This window comes from Mauremys reevesii, linkage group 6, assembly GCF_016161935.1.
Source record: "Mauremys reevesii isolate NIE-2019 linkage group 6, ASM1616193v1, whole genome shotgun sequence".
Taxonomy (NCBI): domain Eukaryota; kingdom Metazoa; phylum Chordata; order Testudines; family Geoemydidae; genus Mauremys; species Mauremys reevesii.
In genome coordinates, this window is record NC_052628.1 from 12,404,055 (window position 1) to 12,430,640 (window position 26,586).

Genomic DNA, 26,586 nt, shown 5'->3' on the forward strand with positions numbered 1-26,586 from the left:
GTTGGGCAGATAAAACCGCACCCTTTGAGCCGCAAACTAAGGGGATTTGATATGGATAATCAGTGGACCAGAAAAATGGTGCCATTCACACATTTTTATTTAAAAAGTGTGATTCTTTTTATAAAATGTTAATCCAGGGAGTATATATTACTACTAAAAGCCTTTCAATATAAAATACAGTATTGTAAAAAGTAAAACGGGATACAAAATGGTATAAGACGTGAGTAAGAAAAACCCCTCTGCAGTGAATATAAATATCCTCATTGCAGCTCCTTTTAAAGGCAGCAGATGCATCCCTGTTAATATCTTGGAAATAATTCCCTCCAGGTCAAACCATCTCCTCTGTTCTGGTCCAGCCACTTCCCACAAGGGAAAATAGTGGTCACTCCAGTAGCTGAATTGGTGATCTCCACCCTCTCCACGAACCAGCCGGTTGCTATGCCGCTGTTGTCATGTTCAATCCGGACTTTTTTCAACTCCCCCAACTCCAGGGTTTCCAGGCAAAACCTGTTGGTTTTGCCCCGTTCAAAGAGGTTCCGGAACTTCTGCTTGAGAGCACGCTTGCCCGAATCTCCATTTATTCCAAAGATGGTAATAAAGACATTGGCGTCGGTCCCAGCTCCTTTTTCAGACCCAGTAACCACAATGACCTCATATTTGACTGGCACCAAGCTCCGGGCTTTGCTGGCAAAACTCTCTATGACCTTGGCACACTCAAAGACTTTGTAGTCACCCCTCTTGTTCCTCAGTGGAATTTTTGCATTGCACTTGAAAAAATATCTGCCAAACGAAAGTTAACAATGTGTTAATAATATGGCCATTTGCTTTGCATTATGAATGCTCATAGGGACAGGTGATTTAGCAATTCACCTACTACTAATGTTTCAAACTTGTATTTAGAATGAGAGGGACATATCCTTGCTTGGGACTTGAACTGAAGATTCTGGGATTTTAGGAAACAGCATTGCTTGGTGTGCTACAGGAAGCTCTTTAAAGAAAATAGACAATTATTTTGCAAGTTTGAAATATGAAGCCTCCCTGGAAACACAAATTCAAGTCAGAGAAAGTCAACTCAGCCCTTCAACCTTCCAGTTCTTCTACATTTCAGCATTACCCAAGGTAATAAGCTCGCCTTTGAATACGCCGAGATGAAACAGCTGGCTTGAGTTACACAGTATGTGTATGAACACTTACAGTTCTTCTGAAGTTCAAAAGTCCTGCGGCAGCGGATTTCCCCCAAACCATAATAATTTCCACTGCCCTCTTGCCCTCAAACAGCTCTGGCCCCACTCTCTAATTACAGTGGAGGCAGCTCATTTTACTTGTGCTTTTACTGGATTTTTTTGGCGTACGTGGAGCATAATGGGGGCCAGTGAAGGCTAAGCCTTCCCTCCAACCCTCACCCGCCATGGAGAAGGGGCAGTGGTGGATTTGAGACCCCCCTGAAAAGTCTCCTCCCACCATGGCCCCGGGGCTGGAGGAGCTCTCGCTCTTTACTGCAACTCCGCAGCTGAGGCGGGGGCACAGAGCTTTCCTGGTCTCGGGGCAGGGGAGTGAATGGGGGGAGCGAGAGAGGGTGGAATGGGGTGGAGCCATGGGCGGGGTCACGGGCAGAAGGGGCAGAACAAGGGCTCCGGGTTCAGTGCTCCAGCCAGGGCTGAGAGCTCTGCCGCAGTCCCCGCCAGGGCCATGCGGGGTGGCTGACAGCAGTGAGTGGGGGCAGGGCTTCGGACAGAAGAGGCGGGTCCCTCAGCTGGAAGAGGTGGGCAGAGTGCTAGCCTCCCCAAGAGGAAGCTTCGGCCACCACCCATGTTTTTTGGATATCATGGACTTATTCTGAAGGCTGTTGTAGCTCTATTGCAACTCGGGGTGAACAGCATCCCTAAACATTGGTAGAACACGGCTGTTCAAATCCCATGCTTTCAAGCAGATGGTTTAAATGACTTCAATCTTCCAGAGCTGCACGTGAGATTTGCCATCTCGTACATGCAACATAGCAAGGTGAAGGGGCTTCCTAGCTGAACAGCCTCTCCTTGGATTTCCAGGTTGAAAACCTGTTGAGAGGCCGCCACGTTGCAGGTTCAGTGCTGCCCTCTGCTAGGCCAGGCACCGCTACAAACCCGAGGGGAGGATTATTGAGGGAGTTGTGTAATGACGGGAGTGCTGCGCTGCCATGTTGAGTTAGGCATTAGGGCTGAAGATCAAAACCAATAGACCATGCTGCTCCCTATGCCTAGACCAGCTTAAAAATATCGTTCAGGCAGGGTCCTTGAACCAAATTCTGCTCCAGTGGCAGCAGGTGCCTGGGCTGTTGAAGTCACTTTCAAGTCCCACTTTCATAGAATTTAAGGCCAGAAGGGACCATTATGATCATCATGCCTGGCTTCCCGCATTACAGAGGCTAGAGATCCTCACACAGTAAATCCTACATCAAGCCCATAACTTTTATTTGAGCTAGAGCAGGGGTCGGCAGCCTTTCAGAAGTGTTGTGCCGAGTCTTCATTTATTCACTCTAATTTAAGGTTTCGCGTGCCAGTAATACATTTGAACGTTTTTAGAAGGTCTCTTTCTATAAGTCTATAATATATAACTAAACTATTGTTGTATGTAAAGTAAATAAGGTTTTTAAAATGTTTAAGAAGCTTCATTAAAAATTAAATTAAATTAAAATGCAGAGCCCCCCCGGACTGGTGGCCAGGACCCAGGCAGTGTGAGTGCTGCTGAAAATCAGCTTGTGCGCCACCTTTGACACGCGTGCCATAGGTTGCCTACCCCTGAGATAGAGCATTGCTTTTAAAAGGGCATCCAGTCTTGATTTAAAGACTCTGAGTGATGGAGACTCCAACACGTCCCCAGGTAACTGAAGTCACTCAACTTAGGCCTGAATTGAATGTGGTGCCCTTGTCGTCTTATTTGCCTGTCAAGTGTCATGTACACTCACAGAAAAACAATATCCTAAATGGCTACTATTGGAGAGCCCAGCAGGACAGGCAGGCTGCTGCTTTTTGATTTAAAACAATCAAACAACTTAGGGACAAGTTTACAAAGTTAGGTGCATCATCTCTGCTCTCACCCATCAAGGTGAAGTTCAGCAACTACCACCATCAATGGGATGACAAGGAAAGGGCCAGAGGTGAGGGAGAACAGGAAAAGAGGGAATGTTAAAGGCTGGGGGAGGAAGTATGTGTGTCCCCTCTCTCCTCATTTGTAACTCTCAGCTCATCCTGAACAGACAAAGGAAGCAGCAAGCACTGAAATATGCACCAGATGCTGAAAACGCTTCACTCCACTGGGATGCCCCTGGCGATGTACAGGAAGCACATAACATACTCATAAATGACTGTGTGTCTGGTAATCAGCCAGAGGTTTGGACATTGGGCTTTTAATGAGGTATTTTATTTGCAATGATGCAAGTCATTTCCACCTGAGTTTCCTCCCAGCAGGCACTCCCTGAAGGAATTCAGCTGGATTGCGTTATTCATGGGTAAAATTAAGACCTGAAGAAAGGGCTTCTTCAGTACCATAGTGTTACTATATTTCTTAAGGTCTTACAACACACTGAATGCATCTGAAATGACAGAAATACCTGCCAATGTTTGGAAAGAAGTTTTGTCCCTGGGAGGGTCTGATGAGAATAAATCCTGAAGCCCTTATTCAGGGGTGGGAACGTACTTCCCAGAGAGAGCTTTTTTAACTCTCTCACAACTGCCGTGTTGCCAGCTCTTGGGATTTTTATTGTGGATTTTGTGATATTCTGAGTTTTCCTTAAAACCTTGGCTTGGGGAATTGTCTCATTAGATGAGACTCTCAGCTTGCTTTCTTGTAAATTTCTACCCCTCAAAATTGCAGAGAAAAGCTTGAAAACATGACCCAGTTGTATGCTAATGGCTCTAAAACCAAAAGGCAAAGAGAAAGAACTGAAATATATTATTTAAAATAAAATCATGACTATTAAGGCAATCTTTTTAATTTGCCTGGTTTTGGGGGAGGGGATAGAGGGGAAATGGGGGGCCTCCTCTCATCATTTTTGAACCTTTGGGATGGGCAATACTGAATGCTTGATCCCACAATGTGGGGCAGCTGCTGCTAGGTAGGGCTGTGGTTATGGAGAACATGCAAGAAGGCAGGGTTCTGGCTAGTGCTGGGCAGAACGGGTAGGGCGGTGCAACCATTTAGGCGACTGCCAGGCGCCATTTTCTTCGGCAGCGACTGCGGTGGCCGGATCTTCAGCCGTCCCAGTCGCCACTGGCATTTAGGCAGAGGGAGCTGGGGCAGGGGAGTGCGGGGAGGGCCGCCTGCAGCAAGTAAGGAGTGGGGAGGGGGGCGGCACGCAGGGGAACTCCCCGCCCCAGCTCACCCCTGCTCCGCCTCCTCCCCGAGCATGCCATGGCTGCTTCACTTCTCCCGCCTCCCAGGCTTGCGGTGCCTAAGCTGATTGATGCCGCAAGCCTGGGAGGTGGGAGAAGTGAAGCAGCCACGGCGTGCTCAGGGTGCTCGTGCTCGGAGCAGGGGTGAGTTCGGGCGGGGCGGGGGTGCCTCAGGGCAGAGGGTGGGGAGCTGCCACAAGGGGGGCACCTCAGGGCAGAGGGGGGGAGCTGCCGTGCCTCAGGGCGGAGGGGGGAAGATGCCGCGGGGGGGGGCACAGGGAGGGCGCAAGGTGGAAGTTTCACCTAGGGCGCGAAACATCCTTGCACCGGCCCTGAGAACGGGCTATGACAGGCTGCAACTTACAGCAGAATCTTGTTGCTGTACTATGTCATGTTTAAATAAAAGACTTGAATTGTGCTTTAAGAAGACCCTTGCCCCTTGGGGCCACATTGGTTTCAGTAAAAAGAACAGGAGTCCTTGTGGCACCTTAGAGACTAACATATTTATTTGAGCATAAGCTTTCATGGGCTACAGCCCACTTCATCGGATGCATACAGTACAAAGTGAAACTATTTCCCCATGTTTATTTCCCCCACTATTGTTCCTCACACCTTCTTGTCAACTGCTGCCAATGGGCCATGTTGATCACCACTACAAAAAAGTTTTTTTAGCTCACCTTAACTGATCACTCTCGTTAGAGTGTGTATGGTAACACCCCTTGTTTCATGTGCTCTGTGTATACATATAGCTTCCTACTGTATTTTCCACTGCATGCATCTGATGAAGTGGGCTGTAGCTCACGAAAGCTTACGCTCAAATAGATTTGTTAGTCTCTAAGGTGCCACAAGTACTCCTGTTCTGGTTGTGGATACAGACTAACACAGCTGCTACTCTGAAACCAACCATTGGTTTCAGTGAGGCTCTTCAGATGCACAATAGCCTCAGGCATGTGGCTGTGATTGCAGGGTCGGGCGTTAAACGCCACAGGTTTCCCTTGATTGCGAGACAAGACTATGACTGACTGAGTTTTCATTCTGCAAATATTAACATGGCTCTTCTACAGGCTGATTTGATTTAGCTGTTGATTAATTTGCTGGAAGAGACACTTAACATGAAAATCTCACGTCAAGGATTTCTTTTTAAACACTAAACTGTCTCAGCAGGAATGAAACCCTTAAAGTTAAATACTTTAACGGTAGTGGAAATACCGCAGAGAAGAAAAGGAATCCATTAGTAGTTTGGATGTGCTTGCTTAGCTATTTTGGCCCAAGATTGACAGCTAGTAGGTATTTGCTCTTTGGATGACCATTCTTTTCCTTTTCCTGCCTATTCTCCATGCTAGCAGCTCATTAATTCTGCATGAACAGTGCCACTTCCAAACAAAGGGCTCAGGCTGACAGGGCCAGGGAGCTGAAGTGCTGAGAGGTTAGCCAGGGGCGGCTCTAGACATTTCGCCGCCCCAAGCAGGGCGGCATGCTGCAGGAGGCGCTCTGCCGGTCGCCGGTCCCATGGCTCCAGTGGACCTCCTGCAGGCATGCCTGCGGAGGGTCCTCTGGTCCTACAGCTCGACCGGCAGAGCGCCCCCCTGCGGCATGCCGCCCCACGCACGCGCTTGGCATGCTGGGGTCTGGAGCCGCCCCAGAAGTTAGCCGATCACACAAGATCACCAAGATAATCTGAAGTCTCTTGAAAGTCTTGGAAGGTTTCTGCCATCTCCAAACCAAAGAATAAAAATATCTTTTGGTTTTTGTGACAGGGTATACTGGGCCTTTGTGGCACCCTCCTGGAGGCCCCATCATCCTGCCCCAGGAAAGGAGCACCGAGGGTGGATCCTGGACATGCCTAGCGAGGCTGCATGGAAGCGGCCAATCAGAGCCCAGCAGACTCAGATAAAAGGCACTGCAGGTCCCAAGCAGGTCAATTCCTGGCTGGGACTAGAGAGGCAAGGTGGGGTGCTTCTCTCTGGCCTTAGGAGCTTACAGGATAGCCAGAGTCTGTTACCGGCTGCATTTGCTTAGCTGGGTTGGCAGGAAGAGAGGGCATAAGACCTTAATCCTGAGATAAGGGTGAAGCTAAAAGGGGACAGGTAGGAAGAGGCCAAGGAAAGAAGTGGCAGCTAATTGAAATTGAGCAATATGTGGTGGCTGTTCATAGGGTCGTTGGGTTGGAACCTGGAGTATTGGGCTGGGTTCTGCTACTGGCTAGAAGTAAAGTGGTGTAAACCCACAAAGTGGGCAGGACTGGGTTGGGAGCCCAAAGAAAGGGCAGAAGGCACCTACTAAGGGCAGATAGACTGTTTATCTATCAGATGGTATATACCCCAGAAGGTGTTCATCTAGACTTGGCTGGAGAGCCAAGCCACAGAAGACCTGCCAAGCAAGTCTATCAATACTGCACACAGCAGCAGGAGGCGCTCAAGAGGTGTGTCTCCCCGTTATAGTTTTGTAGATGACTCCTGAGGTGCTTTTGGATCCAAGGAGTCATACTGGAACCATCCCAAAATGCAAAGGGAGTCAAATCTGAGGTTTCTCCCATGTTGAAGCAGTTTAGAGGCCAATCTTTGAAAAGTGGCCCATGGAATCTAAATGACCAGGTCTAGATTTTCAACGAGTTTAGGTGTGCAGGGTTGTTGGAGTTTTTTTGCAAAATACATGCTGATTTCTTTTATGACTGTGCATCCATCTGCACATGCAAATACTTCACACCATAAACATGGAAACCATGCATGCGAATTAGACTTGTCTGCGGCAGCTCCTAAATGTTTTAAATATCTTGCCCTTAGTTTTTAAAACGCGCTAAGAATTTTTAAGGCTCAACATGGATGGCTAGGAAAGGTTAACTATGAAGAACCTCAGAAATATGGTTACAATAGTATTCTGCCTTTAGCCCCTGGAGTTCTTTATTGCATACTGTATATCTGTTTTGATGGAAGCAACTTACTTGTTGCAAAGTTCCATCTCTGTTATGATTATCTCTCGGACATGCCAGTACGCATCAGCTTTTGTGGTTGACTTCCTTCCATCTTTTGGACAGTGACCAACACAGATGGCTGCAATATCACCAACATTCTTTGAAGAAAATAGAAATTTGTCTGTTGCTCCCCTGCAGGAAACATAGAAGAGTTTCAATTAACATCTTGGAGACCAGCAATGACTTGTGTCATGTTGGCATTAAGTAATTTGAGCGCGGCTATGAAAGATATAAAACAAACCTTCATTTAAAGTCATTTGATTTAACCCATAATTATTTAACACAAAGTATAATTTCCATATTTAAATTCAGTATTTTTGCTGATTAGGGTGACACTTTAAATTACAACCACTAGGACCTTCCAGGGTATGTCTGAGCTACTTCACATCCAAAATCAATTTGCCTTGTTCTAGAGAAAGCTAAAGAATGACTAATTTTCCCCTAAGGCATTCATTTCTTTTCTTGACAGATATTGTATCTGTTGTAGATCTACTGAGCAAAGCTGCTTTTAAAACCACTAGTCAAACTACCCCTCCTGCTTTTAAGCTGTTCTCAAGATGGGCTTTTAAGAACAATGTATCTCTGTCAAACATTTGGCCAACTCTTCTGTTGTGTATCTTTAGTAGCTGCCTTATTGGATTAGACCAGTAGTTCTCAACCCGCAGCCCAGTTAGCCCAGCTGCGGCCTAGCTGCATGCTAAAAAAAATTCAAAATTTGCCACTCTGGTCTGGCAGAGGATGGGGCTGGCTGAGGGGGAGAGAGCATAAGGCAGCTTGCAGGAGTGTTCCTACCAGCAGGGGGCTGGTGAGTGTTGCAGGAGGGCAGAGGACAGGAGAGTGGGTCTCTGGGCAGGGTTGAGGGGGGGATCTGGGCAGTGAAGGGGTTGGGCACTGGAAACTAGGGGTTTGTGGGGGTGCTGCAGCACCCCCAGGTTTTAGGTGGGGCTCCACTCCTGGCCTGGAGCCTTGGGTCCTGGCTGCCAGCTGCCTGGCCTCACACAGCAGGGTCCCGGTCCGGCTGCCAGCTGCCCGGCCCCACACAGCGGGGATCAGCTGGCAGGGTCTGGCCCCGCGCTGCAGGGTCCCAGTCCTGCCTGGCCCAACATGGCAGGTCCGGGTCCCAGCTGTCCAGCCCTGTGCCCAGGGCTCCACTCCTGGTCCCACTTTGTGGAGGTGTCTCTGGGTAGGGGGGTGCTGGGCATAAGCAACTGTGTGAGGTTTTTTTGGGCGGGGGAGGCCTGTGGTTCACAACCTGGGGTCCATATAATACATTGTAGGCCACATATGCATCCCACTATGATAAACAGGTTGAGAACCACTGGATTAGACTGTTAGTTAGGCTGTGAGTCTGTCAGGGAGGTTACGGAAGTCACGGATTCTGTGACTTTCCAGGACCTCCATGACTTCTGCAGCGGTGGGTGCGGCTGGCCTGGGGGGCACCCAAGCAGCTCTCCCCCCACCCCCAAGCACCCAAGATTTAGTCGGGTATATAGTACAAGTCATGGACAGGTCACGGGCCATGATTTATTGTTTACTGACCGTGATCTGGCCATGACTTGTACTATATACCTCTGACTAAAACGTAGCCTTAACTAGTAGTTCATCCAGTTGTCTGTCTCCAGCAGTAGACAATGCTTAATACTTCAGAGGAAGGAATCCTAGCCCCATTATACCCCTGGCCAATTGTGTAAATAGAGGAGGTTCCTTCCTGACCACCACAGACAATCTGGTTATTCTGTGAAATATGAGAGTTGTTTCTTTTTATTGCAGTCCTATCCGTCCTCAAACTGTGCCAAACCACTTCATAACAGGAGCCAGCACTGGTTAACAGATGGAGGTTTCCTTGTAGCATGGCTGTTTGCTGTTGGGTCACTGATGTTTAAAATAGCGACACACACATGGATGCCATTAATATTAGAGTCCAATTTACTTACAAGTTTGCCTGCCTTGGAAGGACCTCTCTTGAGTTCCTGACAGAAAAACACTCCCTTCCTCCACAACAAACAGGCTACTCTAATATTCTTTGTGGTCTACGGGCAGCATACTGTGTACAGTGTCCATAAACAAAAACAACAACAACACAAAACCAATCTCATGGATATTAATGACTAGAGGGGTTTGACCAGTTCTTATTGTGCTTAGGTGTAGATTTCAAATGTGGAAGAGGAACTCTCATTCGTTTTATCTACATAAAGGTGCCGCCAGCCAGTCTATACACTACACATAATAGCGCCCATTCATATCTGCAATATAAAGTTTTCTTTCATCATTTCTCTCTCTCCTTTTTCTTGCACCCAGGACATATACCAGAGATCTCTCATTCCTAAACCAAAGATTTGGAATGTTAGGTCAGATCTAAACAGCACTGACAACATTTAGCCTGTTATCTCTCTCTTCCACCCCAGCAACCTTCTGTCGCAGATGTTAAAAACGCCTCCCCCTCAGATGAGTTCTTCCACAGCTCCTCCCAGCTGAGCCTGTTGGGGTTCCCCTTAGGCTCATCTGGCAAACCCCTGAAGTATCATGACCCTTGTTTAAGTTTTGAAGGATATGCGCACACATACATGTACGTGTCCAATCCCCAGATGGACATTTCTGCTCATTCTTAAACTTGGCCTCCAGAGGCAAACATTACTTCTTTCTTCCACTTTACTACCTATTATATCTTTCGGAAAGGAAAGTAAGAAATGGTCTGACACTCCTAATGCCACTCCATGGAGCCGCCTTTGTAAGAGAGACACAGCTGGTGACATTCCCTTCCTGCTCACCCATCAAGGCTTAGCTCACCTACCTTGTGAATTTCCTTTTTTTGGAGGCGTTTTCCAGAAGGAATTCTTTTGAGCGGCCCTTCTTTCCTTCTAAGATGATCCAGATGTTTTCCTTGGTTTCTGCATCCTCTGTGTCACTCGTCACTGTGACGATCTCATAGGCTTCCAAGGCAAAATTAAAGCACAAAATTAAATAGCCAGAGCAGAGCAGCTGCAATCAATGACAATGGCCAGACAGAGACTTGTCTATTGGACTGTCACTGTGGCCTTCAGATAATGGGAGCTTTTCCATTGGCTCCTGTGGGGCCAACAATTCACCCCAGGGAAGGAATAAACAGAAAACAGAATAGGCTTAGGATGATCAACGAGCAGGAGTGTCTGGGGCTACTTTTGAGTGGCTCTCTTCTTTCAGAGAACTCAAGGGGAAGTTGTGAGCAGCTGTCCCTCTGCCCTGATGGCAGGTGTGCTGCAGCGGTTGATATTGTTCCCTGTCTTGCTCAATGTGGCTATGAGGCCACTAGGATGGTTAGTGAGGATACAGGGGCTGCAGTGCATTCAGTATGCTGATGACATCTGTGTCTCCATTATGTCTCACCTGGCTGGAGCAGTGGGACGAATAATCTTGTGCCCAGATGAACGTGCGGCTTGGGTGACCGCTAACTGGATGCAATTCCATCAAGACTGAGATCGTGTTGGTGGGTTGTGGAAGCAGCTGAGGAGCTGGTGGAATTCATATGGACACCCCTCATTGAGGGAGCGCAACCACCATTTGTAAAACAAGTGTGCACTTCATATGTGCGTATATGGGGGCGAGGTATTAGGCCGTGGGCAGCTCCTAAATGCCCAGGCAGTGGCCGTAACGAAGAGTGCTCTCTCCCATCTCTGCCTGGCAAAACGATTTACAACCTTCTCTCTCCTGTGGGAATCCTCTCACAATTGTCCATTCCTTGACCACCTCATAATTAAACTGCTGTAAGGTGCTCCACATGGGGTTATATCTTGGGACCACCAGGAAGCAGCAGCTAGTGCAGCAGCTAGTGCATAATGCCATAGCCTGCTTATTAAGGGGAGTTACACATTAGGAGCACTTTAGATCAGTGTTCTGTAATCTGCACTGGCTTTCAGTAAGCTTCCAGGTAGAATTCAAGGTGTTGGTCTTAAACTATAAAGCCCTAACTGGTTTTGGACCTGGTATCGTGAGAGATCACCTCCCAATCTGTCTTAAGCAGCCACGGATGAGATCATCAGAGGCGCTTTCAATACAAATAAGAAGGAACTGCTGACATGAGGGTTCCATGATTTTGGAACTTGCTTCCTTACTGGTCTGTCAGAGCTTGGATTTGTTAACTTCCTGAGCATGCTGCAAAGCTCATCTTCCCCCCACCCCTGTACTTTGTTTAGTCTGCTGAGGAGGGGATGGATTGAGGAGGGTGTATTTTTGGACAATCCGTTGACTGTGCTTATATTGTAAATTTTAATTTATGAGACAGGCACCCAGAGCACTGGAGGGGCCCCTCCAGATGTATTTTAAACATCTGAAGAAATTAAATTAAAAAGTAAAACAAAAGTAGTCAACATCCTTTATCAAAATAATTTTCATTCTGGTTTAAGAACAGCCATACTGGGTCAGACCAATGGTCCATCTAGTCCAGTATCCTGCCTTCCAACGCTGGCCAATGTCAGGTGCTTCACAGGGAATGAGCAGAACAGGGCAACTATCAAGTGATCCATCCCCTGTTGCCCAGTCCCAGTTTCTGGCAGTGAGAGGTTTAGGGACACCCGGATCATGAGGTTGCATCCTTGACCAACTTGGTTAATAGCCATTGATTAACCTATCCTCCATGAACTTATCTAATTAATTTTTGAACCCTGTTATATTTTTGGCCTTCACAACATCCCCTGGCAATGAGTTCCACAGGTTGACTGCGTTGTGTGAAGAACTTCCTTATGTTTGTTTTAAAACTTCTGCCTATTAATTTCATTGGGTGATCCCTACTTCTTGTGTTATGTGAAGGGGTAAATAACACTTCCCTATTCACTTTCTCCACAACATTAATGACTTTACAGACCTTTTTCACATTCCCCCTTAGTTGTCTCTTTTCTAAGCAGAAAACTCTGTCTTTTTAATTTCTCCTCATATGGAAGCTGTTGCATAACTCTACTCATTTTTGTTGCCCTTCTCTGCAGTTTTTTCCAATTCCCATATCTTTTTTTGAGCTGGGGCAACCAGAACTGCACACAGTATTCAAGATGTGGGTGTACCATGGAGTTATATAGAGGCATTATATATTTTCTGTCTTACTATCCTAATGGTTTCTAACATTCTGTTCCCTTTTTTTTGACTGTCGCTGCATACTGAGCAGATGTTTTCAGAGAATTATCTATAGTGACTCCAAGATCTCTTTCTTGAGTGGTAACAGCTAATTTAGACCCCATTATTTTATATGTATAGTTGGGATGATGTTTTCCAATGTGCGTTACTTTGCATTTATCAACATTGAATTTCATCTGCCATTTTGTTGCCCAGTCACTCGTTTTGTGACATCCCTCTGTAAATCTTTGCAGTCAGCTTTTGATTTAATTATCTTGAGTAACTTTGTATCATCTGCAAACTTTGCCACCTCACTGTTTACCCCCATTTCCATTTTATCTCTGAATATGTTGACCAGCAGAGATTCCAGTACAGATCCTTGGAGGACTCCACTATTGACCTTTCCATTCTGAAAATGACCATTTATTCCTATCCTTTGTTTCCTGTCTCTTAACCAGTTACCGATCCATGAGAGGACCTCCCCTCTTATCCCATGACAGCTTACTTTGCCTAAGAGCAGGGACGTCACATCACCACAGCTGCACTCTGTTCTTAGCATGCTAGCTCTATGAAAGCTAGCACGGGTATGTCTCATCGAGTCGGAAATCACATCCCAAGCTCCAAGTGCAGACATACCTTGGGTGACATGATATAAATTCTCCAAACTCCTCAGGACAGGGACCTGTGACATGCCTGGCACTTTTGTTGGAGCTATTAAATAATAATGCTTTCTCCCTCACCACTGACCTCAGTGGAGTTACCCTGGTGTCAAATCAGGAATAACTCAGAGCAGAATCAGGGCTATGGGGTTTTAAACCCTGCAGTCGAGCTTGCAGCCCCAAGGCAGCTGGGGTAATGTTACCTGTACGCCTTTGGAAACTGAATTTATTTTCCACCTCAAAGATTCAAGACCATTATTTCTAATGAGGACATAACCGTGTATCATCTCTGCATATTGCCAGCACCAACAGATGCATATGGTGCCATCTTTACTTTCAGCCTAGACTGAGACTCAGTGTGTTTCCTCCTCATAAATCTTCTCTCATAAAACCACAGTGCTGTGTATAGACAGGCACTGAGGTAAACTAAGCCTGAGAAGTACCAAGTGCCAGTCCGGTGACTCTCAGCTGAGTGGTTTCAATATCTCCAGCCACCCGATGACTCTCAGAGAAAGTCTCCAACTTACATGTGCGCTCCTTCAGTTCCAGGATGTCGTTATTGGCACAAGCCAGTTCTCTTATGAGCTGACCGTCATCTTCACCTTTAGCCAGCCAGCGATCACACTGGAAGCGGAACGTCTTATCCAGGGTAGCGTCTTTCACTTCGATGTATTCCAAGTGCCAGCCAGGTGCAACTCCTTTTTGGTGAAAAAGAACAAATATATAATGCTTGGGTAGGTGACATACCCATTGCCAGAAGGAACCTGCGGGCACTGAAAAGGTATGTTCTTTGTTTAGAAAGGGCCGTAAGCGGGGCTGGTGCTGTACAGAGGCAGAGGAGACAAGGTCGCTACCCTGGGGAGCTTATCCTATAAGGACCATGTTCTGATCCTCTTACTCTGTCTGGGTGGCACCTTCCCTCTTGACTAGATTCACTGGTTTCTAAAAAGGAATAAGGGGATCAGAATCTGGTCCTACATTAAAAGAAATATCATGAGTAAGTAGGCAGGGCAGCCGGTCCTAGGGCAGCAGCGGCCCCTCCTCCTCTGGACCCCACGAAGGCTCCCCACATGTTGAGGAAGAGTCAGACTAGGTGAACTAGACCGTAAGTTCTTCCACTCTTTCTGTACCCCACTTTGCTATTATTGCGGATATCCTTGTGAAGGGCTGCTGGGGCTAGCTCTGTGTTGAGAGGAGAGTTCACAGTGGATACATCATAGATGCCATTAGAGAGTCAAGATTCACCTCACTGCAATCTCTGCAATACTAATTATTTCCTATTCTAAGTATAGGGCAATGTAACTGTTAGTAAATTGGACTTTTTACATGGGGACCACCATATGTGTGTGCACACACACCGTGACATGCATACAGACACATAAGAGATTTCTCTCTACAGAAGAGATACACAGATGTATACACTTAAGCTGGATTAATCCTTTTAATCATCCCCTACATTTTTAATTTAAAAACCCAGGGTGAAGAGCTGGAGACTCTGTCTTTTGAAAATCTGGCCCATTGTGTCTGGGGTTGGGAACGAGGCAGCACGCTGATACATGACAATGATTCTTGTGTTTTCACTGGGCTGCGCGGATGGAGTACACCCAGGAGCAGACCTGCCGAGTAAGAAGGTGCTGCATTGGCACAGCTGCCTTTCAGGGAATGAAACCTCAGTTGAAGCATTCTGTTTCAAAGCTCTCTTTGTAAATGTACCCAGATCCACCCCTGTTGTAACTCCTTCGAAGCCAATGGGATTACACCACAAAAAAAAGTAGCCTAGTGTGGGCCAGATCCTCAGCCCAGGCTGGGTTCTAGCGAGATATGGGAAGGGTAAAGAGTGGGAGCATCTTGTGCTCATGCAGCTGCTCCTTAGCTTCCCTGTGCTTCCCTAACGTAGCCCCATGGCAGAGAGACCAGAGGATCCACTGCTCTGCAGATCCACCGGCCTCACCCCTCCCTTGGCCGACCCAGTCCTAAGCCCGTGTGAGCTGCCCTGCAGAGTGCCTCGAAAGCTGTGTTTCTGAAACTGGGGTACATGACCCAAAAGGGGGTCACAAGGCTATTGGGGGGGTGTCATGAGATCACAAAAAATAGGGTTACATACATCCAGGTTTTCCCAGACATGGCCTCTTTTTTTGTCCTCCGATCTCTGTCGGGGTGGATTTTTGGAACACGAACAAATATCCATGATTTTTCCTTGCTTGTCCTTTCCCTTGCCTTCAGAGCTGGGCAGCCAGAGAGCAGTGGCTGCTGGCCAGGTGCCCAGCTCTAAAGGCAGTGGTGCTGCCAGCAGCAGCACAGAAGTAAGGGTGGCACGGTAGGGTTACTTAGTTCTGTAGGGATCCGCTCTGACACCACAAGAGCGATGTCCGGTACCAAGAATGGGAGGGCAGGGTCACCACAGCCTGAAATATTTCCAAAGGGGGACCCAGCAAAAAGAAGTTTGAGAACCTCTGTTCTAGAGCAGCCCCGCAAGCTGATTCCCTCTCCCACCCTGATCCCCCTGTCTGTAGACACAAGGGCTGACGTTGTCTCTCAATGTGCATGGTTTGCTTTATGCTTGTAACAGACCTGTTCCTTGAAGACCTAAAACTGATGCCAACAGGAGCCTGGGACGCACAGACGGGCTGGGCTCAGGCCAAGGTGCACTGTACAAAAGCCTAGAGGGGCTTTATTGACTTTGCTGCACTTATGCTGGGGATGAACTTGGACCAGTGTGTTTGTCTCTGCTGCAGTTTTATAAGATATTAAATACTAAGTGACTGACCAGTCACTGCTTTTTTTGTATAACCTTAGTCTTAAAAATAGTCACTGGTCACTGCTGTGCCTTTGTCAAACATGCTTTTTTCTGCTCACCGTAACAAGTGTTGATTACCCAGATCAATGTTTTTAACAAAAGGTACTTAATTCCAAGCCTGTTCTGCTGTCATTGAAATCCCCAGCAGCAAACCTGTCCTAATAAATCCCACGACTATGACATGGCGGCTTCCTGCATGGTCCCACTGCTGGAAGTGACATTTTCAATAGCAAGCAAAACATTTCAGATGTAATTAGAAGAGGAGAACAGCTTTGGGGAAAACAGAATCACTTTGCTGACTCGACTCTGGCAGTTGTATAATTTAGTGTCATGTAGGGAGAGGTATTATCTCCTCCAAGCATCCTTAGCCACAAGGAGCAGTTCAATTCTTCCATCTGTTTTCTGTTCATGGGGTTGCTGGAGTTGGCATGTGTGAAAAGATGGCCCCGGCCCCATAGACGAGCTAGTCATGTCTATTGTCTGCAGACACCGATCCTTTACAGTTGTATGAGAAAAATCCAGTTCAGACCTATTCAGAAATAGTTATAAGCACCCCTTCCCAGATATTGAGACCTCCCTTCCTGCTGGGCAGAACCAGAGGTGATGCATGGGTGGGGTGGGTGCTCCCAGATTTTTGCCAGGGTTTGCTGGGTCACATGCTTCCTCAGGGCCCCTTCCTGCACAGCAGCTGCTGCGGAGCTGGCAAGCTGGGCTCTATGACCCTGGGGAGAAGCAGTGGCAAACAGCTGGGAGCTGCAGGGAGAGCCGCTGCTGCTGCCTGTCCCGAGGGAGCTTGGGGCTAACACCTAGGAGTTGCAGGGAGGGGCCGCTGAGTGCAAAAAGGGAGATGTCTCGTGGCGGGGGAGGGGAGGCGTGACTCAAGCTCCTGGGAGGGAGCTGAACCTTTAAATTGTGCACCCCCTTCAGTATGCATTGTTCAACTCAGCCCCCCCGCTGCAGGGCAGAAACCCCGAGCTCCATCCCCAATCTGGTAGGCAGAGAAGAGGATGGGGAAGAGGGGGGAGCGGGCTCTGCGAACTGTACTTTAACTGTAAAAGAGCCACATGTGGCTTGCACGCCACAGTTTGGCCCCCCCGAATGATAACATCTGCAATTACCAGTACTTGAGACGGATTTCAAAAAAGCCACGTCAGGTAGTAAACTGACCGTTTTAGGGGGTCAATAAGCAATTGTGTTCCCCATTCCCTCACTACAGCACTGCACAATTGGCTGAGTGCACTATGGCTTTCTTTTAGTCTTCCTCTAAAACATCAGATACTAGCCACTGCCAGAGCTAGAGCTGGAAATGCATTCCCACCCATGTGGCCCTGCTACACTACTCCTGCTTACCTGCCCACCAGCCGCTCTATTTGGCATCATGTGTAAAATGGGACAATACAAATAAACTATACTGATCAAAACAAATGTGGGAGGTCATCAGGGTGAGGAGAGACATGGCGGTAGATGAGGTGCCAGCTCTTGCCAAGGTTGCAGGGGTTAGGGTTACTATATCTGAACATTCAAAAACAAGGACACTCCACAGGGGAAGGGGGAGTCGGCCCCGCCCACAGTCCACCCCCACTCCTTCCCCACTCCGCCCCCCAACTCTGCTCCAGGTCCTGCCCCCTCCCTGCTTGGTTCCACCCCCACCCCCCATACCCCCTGGCCCACCGCTGGCTTGCTGTGTCCCTCCTCAGTCCCCCACCCGTAAGCTCCGTGGCTCCCATTGGCTGGGAAAAGCGCCAATGGGAGCTGCCGGAGCCGCGGAGCGGGGCTTGCAGGCATAGGTGCTGACTTTTAGTTTTGCTGGTGGGTGCCCCACCTGGCCCTGCCCCTTCCCTGAGGCCCCGCCCCCCACTCTGCCCAAGGCCCCATCCCCACTCTACCTCTCCCTGCTCCCCACTCCTGGTGGCTTGGTCTACGACCTGACTCCACCCACTCACTCGAAGTGACACAGGAGGTTCCCCTCCTCAGGGTAGGAATGGTTGACTACTGGTTAAAGCACAGACCTGGGGCTCAGGTGTTCCGAGTTTGATTCTCTGCTCTGCCACAGACTCCCTGCTTAGTCTCAGGAAAGTCACTTCATCTCTCGGTGCCTAGATCCCCCTTTCCAAATGGGGCTAATGATTCCCTACCTCCTAGGCTAAATCCATTCATGCCTGTGTGATGATGGGGGCAATGGAGGTATCAAGGTTTTGACATTCACAGCATCCCCTGGCAATGAGTTCCACAGGTTGACTATGTATTGTTGGAAGAAATACTTCCTTTTGTTTGTTTCCTATCAGCTCCAAGACACCTGAGGGTGTATTTCCAGTAGATTCTAATGTTATCTTTTTCCAATGGCAGTGTGCTCTCTTCTCCTATTAAGTTACTCAGCAATTAGAAATAAAGTCTTAAAAACATTGTAATCTATTTATACAATGCATTTGATATTTCTCCAGCACAAATGACAACACACTCCAGTTCAAGATATTAAAGGTGTAAAGATTCAAAACATAAAAACAAATTTAAAAATTGAACTTGCATTTACAAATGACTGATCTAAAAGCCTGTTTTAGCCCTGGAAACAGTTACATTTTACAATGTAATAAGAAATCATGAGTATGTATCTACAGTGACTGAACCAGCTGATTCTTAACTGTGGTCTTAATGAAAATACAATATGACACTATATGTCTTAAATGTTAAGAAAATTTGCCCTCTAAACAATGTCATTTTCAAGGGCATACTCAAATGTTAAGGAAGTTACTGAAGAGGCCTGTTCTAAAGGCTGTAACAACCAGATAGAATTAAGAGCACTCTGGGAGGGTTTTTTTTTTTGTTTTTTTTTTTTTTTATTAACGAAAGTCCCCTGGATCCATTTACTATTTCAAGAAAAAAGATTGAGAAGAAGAGGTATGTACAATAATACTTCCTCTGATTTCCATCAAGAGCAATTGAAATGTCCCAGGGAAGAACTTACTGTGACACCGAAAATAAAACCGATCAGTTTTGTGGGAGAGACTTGAGATTAGCATTCACCAGGTCCCTTCTGTCGGCCAAGGCTAGCCAGAAACTGCTCTCTCCTGGGTCTCATCCTATCAGCTGGGTAGGAACTATTTACCCACATGAAGTGCTTTGAGTGCACCTCTGGCCCAGGGGCTGCTAGCTGCAGGGGAAGGGGTGGGGGGGATTACTAACTCACACAGGCTCTCAGCTGCTCAGCCTGAGGGGGCATTTGAGAAACTCATTACAGACTCCCTCTGTGTGTGAAAGGGTGGGGCGGACAGAGCAATCCAGACAGCTCTCCTGCTCCCAGCCTCGGTGTTCGTGCAATGGGGAATTTACATTTCCCACAGCCCAGAGCCAAAGGGGAGAGAGGAGCTGCTGATCCAGCTCCTCCAGGACAGCTGTATCAACTTCTTGCTCAGAGAGGAGTAAAAGCCTGCTCTGCCCTGGAAATGGACCACTTTTACCTGCCGTGGGAGCCGGGTTGGAAACTGCAGCCACATGCTGCTCATCTGCTGGCTTCCTGCCAAAACAGCTGACAGGCAGCTGTGCACTACAGTAGATTGGTTAGAAACAGCTAATCCAGCCTCCCGCCAAAGGTTCATGGGGCTCCGCATGCGCGAGAGCTGATTTGCAGCTGCCACAACTGATTATCTAGGGTTACCATGCCTCCACATTTTCCCGGACATTTTTAGATATTTAAAAATTCCTCCCGGATGGGGATTTAAGAACTAAAAAGCCGGACGTGTCCGGGAAAATACGGACGTATGGTAAAACTAGTAGGTGTCAGCTGAACACTGACAAACTCATAGCTGGAAACCAGACCAGCTCACCTGTATGTCAATATTGTTCAAGACAGCAGCAGCTCCAGGCACCAGTGCTCCAGGTGCGTGCCTGGGGTGGCAAGCCATGGGGGGGCGCCCTGCCGGTCCCTGTGAGGGTGGCAGTCAGGTTGCCTTCGGCGGCTTGCCTGCAGGAGGTCCACCGGTCCCGCGGATTTGGCGGCAATTCGGCAGCGGGTCCGCCGAATCCACGGGACCGGGGACCTCCCGCAGGCGCGCTGCCGAAGGCAGCCTGACTGCCGTGCTTGGGGCGGCAAAAAAGCTAGAGCCGCCCCTGGTTCAAGAGACTTGTAAAGATGTTTAGTCTCCATAAAGGCTTGTAAGTTGCTGCATGTGTTCATCTTACTTGTAATGTCTGTATCCCATGCTTTAAGGTGATATGTACGCTTTGCTATATAACTGTAAAAATGCCTGCTGTGAACTTGTGAACCCAAGCAGGAGGAGGGTTCCCCCACTCATCAAGAAAGACCATCAAACCTAAGTGGGCCATTGTGAAGCATCACAATACAAAGACTGAGCAAATGGCCCTCTCACCGTTCCATCAGCTGGAATTCTGGAAGACGGGAACAAAGACCACTCACATGAAAATTCTACAGCTCTTTGCTGTTTGGATTCTCACAGAGCTGGAGCTAGGAAACAGAAGCAGAGAACCCCGGGCTCAACTGGGCTACCCCTAAAAGGCATTCAGTGTGGACAGATTACTATAACTCTGTCACCTTTTGGGACCATAAACTGTAACTCAATTGTGTATATATGTTGCCTGCTTTAATCTGTAAATAACTCTCATTTCTTTTTCCTGGTTAATCAATTCTTAGTTAGTTAGTTTTTACTATAGGATTGGCTACAAGCGTTGTCTTTGGTGTGAGAGCTGAAGTACAAATTGACCTGGGGTAAGTGACTGGTCGGTTGGAACTGGCAACAACCTGAATATTTTGTGATCTTTGGTGTAAGTGACCATCTATCACTAAGTCCAGCTTGCCTGGGTGGCAAGATAGATTGGAATGTGGACACAAATCAGACGTCAAGAATAACATTAAAAAACCAGTCAGAGAACACTTCAACCTCCCTGGACACTCAATTGCAGACCTCAACGTCGCAATACTCCAACAAAAAACTTCAAAAACAGACTCCAACAAGAAAGTGCAGAATTTGAATTAATTTATTCTGCAGTAGATTAATAGAAGTGTCATGGGAGGTAACTGTCCCGCTTGATTTGGCACTGATGAGGCCTCAACTGGAGTACTGTGTCCAATTCTGGATGTCACACTAGGAAAGATATGGACGAACTGTAGAGAGTTCAGAGGAGAGCAGCCAAAATGATAAAAGGTTTAGAGGAAAGGCTACAAAAACCTGGATATATTTAGTCTTGAGAAAAAGAAGACTGAGGGGGGAACCTGATAACAGTCTTCAAATATGTTAAGGGCTGTTATAAAGGGGATGGTGATCAATTGCTCTCCATGGCCATGGAAAGTAGGATAAGAAATAATGGGCTTAATCTGCAGCAGGGGTGATTTCTGTTAGATATTAGGGAAATTTTTCTAACTATCAGGGTAGTTAATCTCTGGAACAGGCTTCCACGGGACATTGTGGAATCCCCATCATTGGAGGTTTTTCTAAATAGGTTCGACAAACCCCTCTCAAGGATGGTCTAGGTTTACTTGGTCCTACCACAGTGAGGGTGCTGAACCTGATGACATCAAGGTCCCTTCTAGCCCTACATTGCTATGATTCTACGATCCCCAGTTTACAGGTGGGGAAACTGAGGCACGGGGAGGTGAAAGATATGCCTACTATCACCCAGAAGGCTAGTGCCAGAGCTAGGAATAGAACAGCCTTGCATATTTCACCTCATTTGGGCTCCTGTTAGTTCTGTTGTGGTAACTGGGCCCACAAACTTACCCTATTTGTGAGATCAACTGTAAAAATTGAGTGGCAAGATCATAAAAGTCACAATAAGTTATAATAACCAATGTTGATGGGAAAGGCTGACAAAGCAAGACAGGCTCAATGAGTCCAAACAAAAAGGCCTATTGATATAACTCAAGGACTGTGTTAAGCTCATACCTGGTAAACAAGAAAAGTATGGACATGGAAAGCAGTAAACCAAAATTGGTACCTCAGAATTTAGGCTTAACTGGTGGACAAAATAAGAGGGTATAGCCTATTCCACCCATCGTTCCCTTTTGGGGTCCTCAAAAAAGAAACTCTGGGGAGGGCCCTCCCATGTGTTCTTTTCTTTTTTCATTTTATTTATTCTCTTTCCTATCCAGGGGTGGCTCAAATTTTTTTGCCTCCCCAAGCACGGCAGTCAGGGAGTCTTTGGCGGCATTTCTGCAGGAGGTCCATTGGTCACGCGGATTAGACGGCGGTTCTGCGGGAGGTCCGCCAGTCCGCTGAATTGCCGCCGAAGCCGTGGGACCAGCGGACCTCCCGCAGAAATGCCGCCGAAGGCTCCCTGACTGCCGCCCTCACGACGACCGGCAGGCTGCCCCCTCGGCTTGCCACCCCAGGCACACGCTTGCTGCGCTGGTGCCTGAAGCTGCCCCTGTTCCGATCTCTCACCTTCTCCCTTCTGTATAATAATTGTCTGGCTTAGCTGGCCAGGACTGTATAGCTTGAAGCACCACTGCTGTAAGCTGGTGACCAGAAAGAGGCAGCTAAATGCAGTGCCCTAAACAGCCAGCTGCTGGTACAAGTTTGGCAGGTCTCAGAGTGGCTGACACAACTCTATGCTGTGCTTGTGTTTCTCCAGCAGTGAGGGTACAAGCGAGAGTCAACACCAGAGACAAACAGCATTGTCTGTCTTTGCTGTTCTTTTCTCTTCCCTCATTTGTGTGTTTGTCTTGCTGGCTTCTAGGAAACAGGATCAGACTTTAACAGCAACCACAGCTCCTGCCCATCTCAACTGACTTATTTTCCCAAAGAACAGTTACTACCCTCGTTAGTACCCTCTAAGAGACTGCCAGATAGGATATTTCCCTTCTAAAGACTCTCTACAGTTAAAGGGAAAGGGAACAAGGGATGCTGTTAAGCCTCACTCAATATGTGACATTTCAAATGCTTTAACTGTTTTCCCTTCTTTTCTGTATCATTAATAAAAGGTTAACAGGATTTTTAATGGTGCGCTTCAGAGACTTCCCAGTTGATATGCTGGACAAGCCTCCACTTGTAACGCCAACAGACCCTGGTTATCATCAGTCGGGATCAAACCTGGGATCTGTGGAGCTTAATACATAAGCCTCGACTGCAGGAGATGTGTCTCTTAGCCAAGGCTGTAGCAGACTCATCAATCTCTAGTTGGCTTAGTTGCCACTAGAGGGGGACAGAGCACCGCCCCAAGCAGGTGTGGGTTACAATGGCACTGAGGCTGCGGTTTCTGTGTACCAAACCGAAAACCTTGTTTAAAACTGTTTCATGTAGGACAGTGACTCGGGTCATGTTAACACCTTTGACTCTTGGGGCCCGTTTATTCCATCTAAATTAATACGGCATCTCATACCACACCGTTTCTCACTGAGTAGAGAGATAACCAAATGTCTCTTAACAGCTTTTGACAAATGGCGAGCTTATCTTTTACACTGCTTTTAGGAACAGACGTATTTTTATTCTCCACTGCCTATACAACTTGAGCATCACTGAATTTGACTCAGGTGAAACCTAACAATAAACTCCATGAAGGCTCTGAGACAGAAAATCTTACCTCTAAAAGACTCCTGTGCAAAAACACTTTACTACTTAGGGTGAATATGTAACAGTGTTTTGAGGATGCTAAAGATGTTCTTGTGATTGAAGCATATTTCATGTTTTACTGAGGCACACTTTATGTAAGAGCACTTAGCATGAGTGAAGAGTAATTTGTAGGCAAGCATAAGAGATGAGGCTCATAGTACAGATATGCTTTTAAAGAACAGATAACTTTACAACTGCTGTATGGGCTAGTGAGTTATTTTAATCTTATGGGACAGAGAGGGGGAGAGAATCTGATACTACAGTAATGAGCTACATTCGATAGACATGAGTAACTATGTAACATTATTATGTGACCCTTGTCCTACCTTCCCCAATTTTGTTTGCTTAAATAATTTTTTGTATCCTGTCTAAAATCCAGACTGTAAGCTCTTTGGGGAAGAGTGATTGTCTTCTATTTGGTCTCTAAAGCCCACAGCACATGTTTGTGATAGACAGATACAAGGAAGGGGCCTTTCCCCCAGCTATGAATAAAGAGGATGAACAGCAACAACTCTTATTCAAACAGGAGCTCAGTGCGTTCACCCACCCATGTGATGAATCTCAAGATACATTGAAGCAGGCTGATTTAAAAAAAGCAGGAAACAAAACTGGGCATTGGCTGCATAGAATACGTGGCTAACCATCAAACGTTGACTAAAGGGCTTCAAAAAAGACTTTCAGAGTTTGAAACGTAAACAAATCTTTAGTAAGGACATAGAGAATCCCTCATTTTCTTTTCATAATGTGTTGTTTTATTATTGTCTGAAAGGACTGGAATTGGGTTGGTGTCTACATACTACAGTGATGGATCCTTCAGAATTGAGATATATAGTGAGTGCAAGTTCTAGGCAACTTAAGCCCTACAGTAGTATGACCTTAGCTGATAAGTTCCTTTAAGGGCTATCCACTATGGTCAGAAAGAAGGTATTCTCCAGTTGTGTCTATCTCAAGAATGGTGGATGAGATCCATTGTCCTATGGAAGAGTGGTGGAAGCACTTGGGATATTTAAAACAAGATCAGAAAACACACTAATACATACTATGTAGGGGGCACTTCTGTTTTGGCAGAGGAATGGCCTGAATTACATGGTGACTCTCTTCTCTCTGCTACTTCTATGACAATAGAGAGAAATGTGGTTTCTCAGTAATTAAGTTCTTTGAATCTCTTTGGATCAAGGTGATGGAGATGATCAAGTGTTGGAAACTGATGACTCTAGAAAGACTGTACAGAACTTCTTCTAACAAGATGGGTGGAAAGAAAGATAAGAAAAGAGTCACTGTGCTTCTATAGGGAAATAATGTCACTACTCAGAGTTTTTAGATACTTAAATGCAGGAACCTCAGAGAGTGGAAAACATTCAAACCTGATACTTCCACATTGGTGACTAAATCCCAAACCAGGAATGGATTTGGAAGAAATGCTTGCTTACTCTGTGCAGTCATTGTGGTTCTTTGAGATGTGTCTCCCTATGGGTGCTCCACTCTAGGTGGGCTAGTGCCCCCGGCACCTTTGATCGGAGATATCTCATAGTAGTGGTGATCTGTTTGGCCCACGCATGCTAGTCCGCCTTGTGCCCCATGCTGTTGTTTTATAGCACTGCGTGGGCGAACTGCCCTCAGTTCCTTCTCAACCATGAAGCTCTAAAGCAGAGAACTCTCTGAAGCAGAGGGGAAGGAGGGTGGATAGTGGAGCACCTGTAAGGGGACACATCTTGAAGAACTGCACAGACTGAGTAACCATTTCTTCTTCTTCAAGTAGTGTCCATAGAGCTGCTCCACTCTAGGTGACTATTGAGCAATTCTCTCTTAGACAGTGTGGGGAGGGTTCAAAGTTGAGTCCAGTATGGAAATAAGTACAGCCGAGTCGAACACAGTATCAGAAGCAGAGTCGTGAGTTATTGCATAGTATGTACAGACACCCAAATAGCGGCTTTACATATTTCAGCATTGGTCACATTTTTGGGAAATGTCATGAGAAGGTAATAAGTAACAGTCAGCATGGATTTATCAAGAACAAATCATGTCAAACCAACCTACTGGCTTTCTTTGACAGGGTAACAAGCCTTGTGGATTGGGGAAAGCAGTAGATGTGATATATCTTGGCTTTAGTAAGGCTTCTGATACTGTCTCGAATGACCTTCTCATAAACAAACTAGCGAAATACAACTAGATGGAACTATGATAAGGTGGGTGCATAACTGGCTGGAAAACCATTCCTAGAGAGTAGTTATCAGTGGTTCAAAGTTAAACTGGAAAGGCATATCCAGTGAGATCCTACAGGGATCAGTTCTGGGTCTGGTTCTGGTCAATAGCTTCATCAATTATTTAGATAATGGCATAAAGAGTATGCTTATAAAGTTTGCAGACGATACCAAGCTGAGAAGGGTTGCAAGTGCTTTGGAGGATAGGATTAAAATTCAAAATGATCTAGGCTAATTGGAGAAATGGTCGGAAGTAAATAGGATAAAATTCAATAAGGACAAATGCAAAGTACTCCACTTAGGAAGGATATCAGTTGCACACATACAAAATGGGAAATGACTGCCTAAAAAGGAGTACTGCAGACAGGGATTTGGGGGTCATAGTGGATCACAAGCTAAATATGAGTCAACATATAACACTGTTGCAAAAAAGCAAACATCATTCTGCAGCAGAAGTGTTGTAAGCAAGACCATGAGAAGTAATTCTTCCGCTCTACTCCACGCTGATTAGGCCTCAACTAGAATATTGTGTCCTGTTCTGGGTGCCACATTTCAGGAAAGATGTGGACAAATGAGAAAAGCAACAAATGATTAAAGGTCTAGAAAAGTCTGGAGAAGAGAAGACTGTGTGGGGGAAGGTGTGGAGGGGAGGGGGATGGACGGATGGAAATGATAACAGTTTTCAAGTACATAAAAGGTTGTTACAAGGAGGAGGGCAAAAAATTGTTCTCCTTAACCTCTGAGGATAGGACAAGAACTAATGGGCTTAAATTGCAGCAAGGGAGGTTTAGATTGGACATTAGGAAAAAATTCCCAACTGTCAGAGTGGTTAAGCACTGGAATAAATTGCCTAGGGAGGTTGTGGAATCTCCATCATCGGAGACTTTTAAGAGCAGGTTAGACAAACACCTGTCAGGGATGGTCTATAATTCTTAGTCCTGTCTTGAGTTCAG

General features: G+C 46.6%; 2 protein-coding genes across 6 annotated transcripts in view; one reads left to right on the forward strand and one right to left on the reverse strand.

Moving 5' to 3' along the window:
• Positions 1-26,586, forward strand: part of RNF165 (ring finger protein 165) — a 136,573-nt gene that overhangs the window by 102,966 nt on the left and 7,021 nt on the right. The gene's annotated exons all lie outside the window — the stretch shown is intronic.
• LOXHD1 (lipoxygenase homology PLAT domains 1) overlaps positions 125-26,586 on the reverse strand; it is a 289,434-nt gene continuing 262,972 nt past the window's right edge. For all 5 annotated transcript variants that reach the window (XM_039545016.1, XM_039545015.1, XM_039545017.1 and 2 more), the window contains 4 exons: positions 13,604-13,774; positions 10,130-10,268; positions 7,309-7,470; positions 125-780 (listed from right to left, as the gene is read on the reverse strand). In XM_039545016.1, coding sequence (XP_039400950.1) covers positions 300-780; positions 7,309-7,470; positions 10,130-10,268; positions 13,604-13,774 — 953 coding nt within the window. In that variant the 3' untranslated portion in view covers positions 125-299. The remainder of the gene's footprint in view (positions 781-7,308; positions 7,471-10,129; positions 10,269-13,603; positions 13,775-26,586) is intronic.